The 5804-nt window shown below is 44.5% G+C and overlaps 1 protein-coding gene across 2 annotated transcripts in view; it reads left to right on the forward strand.

Annotated features, from left to right (window-relative positions):
• PSPH (phosphoserine phosphatase) overlaps positions 1–3878 on the forward strand; it is a 36164-nt gene extending 32286 nt beyond the window's left edge. For both annotated transcript variants that reach the window (XM_011938628.1, XM_011938629.1), the window contains one exon: positions 3387–3878. In XM_011938628.1, the coding sequence (XP_011794018.1) occupies positions 3387–3494 (108 nt within the window). In that variant the 3' untranslated portion in view covers positions 3495–3878. The remainder of the gene's footprint in view (positions 1–3386) is intronic.
• Positions 3879–5804: the final 1926 nt, after the last annotated feature.

Genomic DNA, 5804 nt, shown 5'->3' on the forward strand with positions numbered 1-5804 from the left:
AAAAAAAAAAAAAAAAAAACAGGAATTAAACAAAAACAACTCTCATTACAAGATAAAAATGAAATAATAAAAACAAATTCAATCTTGTTTTGTCAACTTTGTGCAAACCCAAGAAAAGTTATGAATAAGGAACTAAAAACCTTTTAAAGCTTTTAACAATGCTTTATCCCTGTAGTATGGGCACCATCTTTTAGCCTAGGTGTGTGCTCAGTAGGTTGGTTTCATTTCCCCAAATAATACCATCAACAACTCATAACCGAGATTTTCACGTCATTTTATACTTTATATACTAGTTCCTCATACATTACCTTATTTAATCCTCATACCAGCCCTGTGAAGTCAAATATTATGTTTTGTTTTGTTTTGTTTTTCTTAGACAGAGTCTCACTCTGTCACCCAGGCTGGAGTGCAGTGGTGTGCTGTCAGCTCACTGCAACCTCCGCCCTCTGGGTTCAAGTGATTCTCCCACCTTAGCCCCCCAAGTAGCTGGTACCACAGACGCATTCCACCACACCCAGCTAAGATTTTGTGTTTTTGGAGAGGCAGAGTTTCACCATATTGCTCAGGCTGGTCTCGAACTCCTGAGCTCAAGCAATCTCCCCTGCCTTGGCCTCCCAAAGTGCTGATATCACAGGTGTGAACCACCATGCCTGGCCAAATATTGTGTTCTTCTTACTGATAGGGGAACTGAGGCTTGCAGAGATTATATGATCTACCTGTAACATATCAGAGCATTTTATTTTTATTTACTTATTTATTATTTTTTGGAGACAGGGTCTTGCTATGTTGCCCAGGCTGGAGTGCAGTGTTATGATCATAGCTTATCACAGCCCTGAACTTCTGGGCTCAAAGGATCCTCCCACCTCAGCCTCCTGGGTAGCTGGGATTACAGGTGTGCGTCACTGCATCCCACACTACCACAGCATTTTATTCCTCTGAACTAACTTCATTTTCTGAGACTAGCAGAGGTTTTGTTTATTTTTTGGGGTCTTGCTCTGTCACCTAGGTCAGAGTACAGTGACGCAATCTTAGCTCATTGCAGCCTCGACCTCCCAGACTCAAGCAATCTTCCCATCTCAGCCTCCTGAGTAGCTGGGACTGCAGGCGCATGCCACCACACCTATCTAATTTTGTTTATGTTTTGTAGAGATGAGGTCTCACTATGTTGCCCAGGCTAATCTTGAACTCCTGGCTTAAGTGATCTTCCTGCCTTGGCCTGCCAGAGTGCTGGGATTATAGGTGTGAGCCAACATGCCCGGCCAGGGATTTTATTTCCAAGCATTTTAAAATCAATGTGCGTGCGCTCTGGCTCTCTCTCTCTCTCTCTCTCCATATATATATATAAAATCAAATGCTATATATAGCAAGTGTCGTAAATATCAAATGGGTCCATTTCACGTAGGGCTTTGCCTTTGTCATGTCATTCTAACGTAAGAAAAACTACACCAAAAATATAGTGTGGCCAGGCGCGGTGGCTCATGCCTGTAATCCCAGCACTCTGGAAGGCTGAGGCAGGCAGATCACCTGAGGCCAGGAGTTTGAGACCGGCCTGGGCAACATGGTGAAACCCCATCTCTACAAAAAATACAAAAAAATTAGCTGGGCGTGGTGATGGGTGCCTATCATTGCAGTTACTCAGGAGGCTGAAGCATGAGAATCACTTGAACCCAGGAGGTGGAGGTTGCAGTGAGCCGAGATTGCGTGACTGTGCTCCAGCCTGGATGACAGAGTGAGACTCCATCTTAAAAAATATATATATATATATAGTGCTGAAGTTTTTACTCCTAGTTTCCTGAGATCTAAAAATAGGGATTGTCTAAAAAAAAAAAAAAAAAAAAAAATTCATACTCTTTGTGAATGATGAATGAAAAAGAGTTAAAAGGAACCTTTTTGGCCAGGCACGAAGGTGATTCATGCCTGTAATCCCAACCCTTTGGGAGGCAGAGATGGGCGGATCACATAAGGTCAAGAGTTTGAGACCAGCCTGGCCAGCATGGCAAAACCCTATCTCTACTAAAAATACAAAAATTAGCCAGGCATGTTGGTGGGCGCCTGTCATCGCAGCACTCGTGAGGCTGAGGCAGGAGAATCTCTTGAATCCAGGAGGCGGGAGATTGCAGTCAGCTGAGACCGCGCCACTGTATTCCAGCCTGGGCATGACAGAGCAAGACTCCATCTCAAAAAAAATAAAAATAAAAAGTTCCAGCCAGGCTGGTCTCAAACTCCCAACCTAGGTGATCTGCCCACCTTGGCCTCCCAAAGTGCTGGGATTACAGGCATGAGCCACCGCACATAGCCTTTGAATCTTTTTCTTTTCTTTTTTTTTTTTTTTTTGACAGCGTCTCGCTCTCTCACCCAGGCTGGAGTGAAATGGCGTGATCTTGGCTCACTGCAACCTCCGCCTCCTGGGTTCAAGCAATTCTCCTGCCTCAGCCTCCCAAGTAGCTGTGATTACAGATGCCCACCACCATGCCCAGCTAATTTTTTGTATTTTTAGTAGAGACAGGGTTTTACCATGTTGGCCAGGCTGGTGTCGAGCTCCTGACTTCAGGTGATCCACCCATCTCAGCCTCCCAAAGTGCTGGGATTATAGGCATGAGCCACCACACCCAACCACCTTTGAGTATTTTTATTGTTAGCTTAGATAATTTACAACCAATGTTAGGGTTGTCTAAGTAATGAATATTGGGCTACTAGTTTAATGAGGAATACATAAACGTAAAATGAAGAGATTTCTCAGGGAGCTCCCAATCTCATTTTCAAGAAAAGACGAAATCAGCCAGAAGTGGTGGCTCACGCCTGTGATCCCAGCACTTTGGGAGGCTGAGGTGGGAGGATTGCTTAAGCACAGAGGTTCAAAACCAGCTGAGCAACATGGCAAAACTCCATCTCTAAAAAATTACTCAGGGATTGTGATGTGCACCTGTCATCCCAGCTACTCAGGAAGCTGAAGCAGGAGGATCAGTTGAGCTCAGAAGTTCAAGGGTGCAGTGAGCCATGACTGTGCCACTGTACTCCAGCCTGGGTGACAGGGTAAGACCCTGTCTTAAAAAACAAAAAAAGAACAACAAAATTGGATGGGTGCAGTGGAACATAACTGTAATCCCAGCACTTCAGAAGCTGAAGCAGGAGGAGTTTGAGAGCAGTCTGGCAACATAGAACGACCCTACAAAAAAATTTAAAAAGTAGCCCAGTAAGTTGGTGCACACCTGGAGTCTCAGCTACTCAGGAGGCTGAGGCATGAGAATCACCTGAACCCAGGAGGCAGAGGTTGCGATGAGCCGAGGTTGTGCCACTGCACTCCAGCCTGGGCGACAGAGCGAGACTCCAATAAATAAATAAATAAATAAAAATAAGAATCATTTCTCTCTTTTCTTCCTTCTTAGGATGCTTTCATTGGATTTGGAGGAAATGTGATCAGGCAACAAGTCAAGGATAACGCCAAATGGTATATCACTGATTTTGTGGAGCTGGTGGGAGAGCTGGAGGAATAACATCCACTGTCACACAGCTCCGAATACCTTCGGATGGATTTTTACAAGTGATACAGGTTGATACTGTTTGCTTACAATTGCCTATTACCACTTGCTATAGAAAGTTGGCACAGATGATCTATACTTTAAGCTACAGTTAGGACTCCTAGAAGATTGCTTTTTTTTTTTTTTAAACTGTAGTTCCAGTATTAGATGATGACTATTGATTTCCTGTAGAGTTTTGTAATCTGAATTCTTTCTGTATATTCCTAGCTATATTTCATACAAAGTGTTTTAAGGGTGGAGAGTCAAACAAACACCTTTACTCTTAGATGGATTCGGCAGCCTTCGGTGAATATTGGTTTCCCTTTGGTGTATCAATAAAAGTTTATCCATGTGTCAGAATGGATTTGTGGAATTTGCGGTTCTGCCTCTTGGATATTGGAATACCCAATATTTCAGGTACTGTGTTGAAGCATAAACAACCCCAGGCAAGAAACAGGCTTAAGACTCTGCTTAGTGCTGGGCACAGTGTCCTCACCCCATGAGCCCACTCCCACTTCCTGAAGCCCTGGGGCCTCGAAAGTTCTTTTTTTACTTCTTGGGATTTGTCATATATGAAATGTTACAAAGGGTTTTTTTTTTTTTTTCCTCCAATATAACAATAGAGTCTTAAACAAAAGTATACTGATTAAAAATGGATATTTGGGCTAGGCGCGGTGGCTCATGCCTGTAATCCCAGCACTTTGGGAGGCCGAGGTGGGTGGATCACAAGGTCAGGAGATCGAGACCATCCTGAATAACACAGTGAAACCCTGTCTCTACTAAAAATAAATACAAAAACTAAGCCGGGCACGGTGGCGGGCGCCTGTAGTCCCAGCTACTCGGGAGGCTGAGGCAGGAGAATGGCGTGAATCCGGGAGGCGGAGCTTGCAGTGAGCCGAGACCATGCCACTGCACTCCAGCCTGGGTGACTCTGTCCAAAAAAAAAAAAATGATATTTGGGCTCATGCCTGTAATCTCAGCACTCTGGGAGGACAAGGTAAGAGGATCACTTGAGGACAGGAGTTCGAGACCAGCCTGGGCAACACAGCAAGACCCTGTCCCTACAAAAAATAAAAACATTAGCTGGGTGTGGTAACACACACCTGTAGTCCCAGCTACTTGGTGGGCTGAGATGGGAGGATTCCTTGAACTCAGGAGTTCGAGGCTGCAGTGAGCTGTGACTGCGCCATTGCACTCCAGCCTGGGTGACAGTGAGACCCCGTCTCTTAAAAAAAAAAAAAGGATATTCAAAAATCACATAAAGTAAAAGAAATAAAAACAAGTTTTACCAATCACAAAGGCCAGCATTTTCCCCTAAATGAATTAAATATTAATAACTTCTATCAGCCTATATAAACTATTTCTTTTTTATAGATGACTTGGAAATACTTGAAAGCCAGGTTTACGTTTATTTTGAGCAGAGCCAAGCAAGGGAAATTTCAGAACATGCTTTGAATGTGTGAGAGTCTATACCCTCCCTGGAGGAAAAATGGGGGGAGGGGAAAGCCACGGGGTTAGGAAGTGGATACTGTTGGATAATTCAGTAGAAAAAGCCATAAGGTTTTAATATTGAGAATTAGTGGAAAAATTTATCATTCAACCAAATTTGGCCAAATAAATAATTATTGAGCCACATAAGCAAATCAGATGAATCAAATTTCCTTCCAAATCAGTTTCTGAAGGAGACACATGAAATAGGTTTGGCAACATTTAAATGAGATTCCAAACAATGAGGCCGTTGTTCCCAACTGTGAATGCCTCCTGGCCGCTCTCCTAGAAACTGTTTTGTGGTGTTTGCACTTTTCAGTAGTGCCAAGCTCTGGGCAGGACCAGGCATGCCAGGACCTTGAAAAGTGCTGCAAACGGCGTCAGCCTCTGCACCGCCCGGTGCGCATGGCAGGGACAGGCCACTGGTGGGTGGGTGGGAGGACCGAGCCCCCACTGGTTTTCACTGTCTGACCGTCACAGCTGCTACTGCCCCATGGGTTCTTCTGGCCCGCGGCCCAGATACAGCCCATTTCTCAAGACTGGTGAATTGCAATAGAGACAGATTAATTCATGCAGAACCAGCCAAACAGGAGGGCAGAGCTTTATTCTTACATCAATCTCCCCAAAAATTCAGAGGTTAGACTTTTTCAAGGATACTTTGGCAGGCCAGGGGACTCGCTTCTGGCTGGGGCCATGGGGTGGGGTGGGGTGAGGTGGCGCCTAGAATCATTTCCCCACCTATACCAAGGGACAACTGTACAGTAGTTTGATTCTTTTGGATAGTGGGGATTGGCAAAT

The sequence above is a fragment of the Colobus angolensis genome, unplaced genomic scaffold (genome assembly GCF_000951035.1).
Source record: "Colobus angolensis palliatus isolate OR3802 unplaced genomic scaffold, Cang.pa_1.0 Scaffold175, whole genome shotgun sequence".
In the NCBI taxonomy this organism is placed as follows: Eukaryota; Metazoa; Chordata; class Mammalia; order Primates; family Cercopithecidae; genus Colobus; species Colobus angolensis.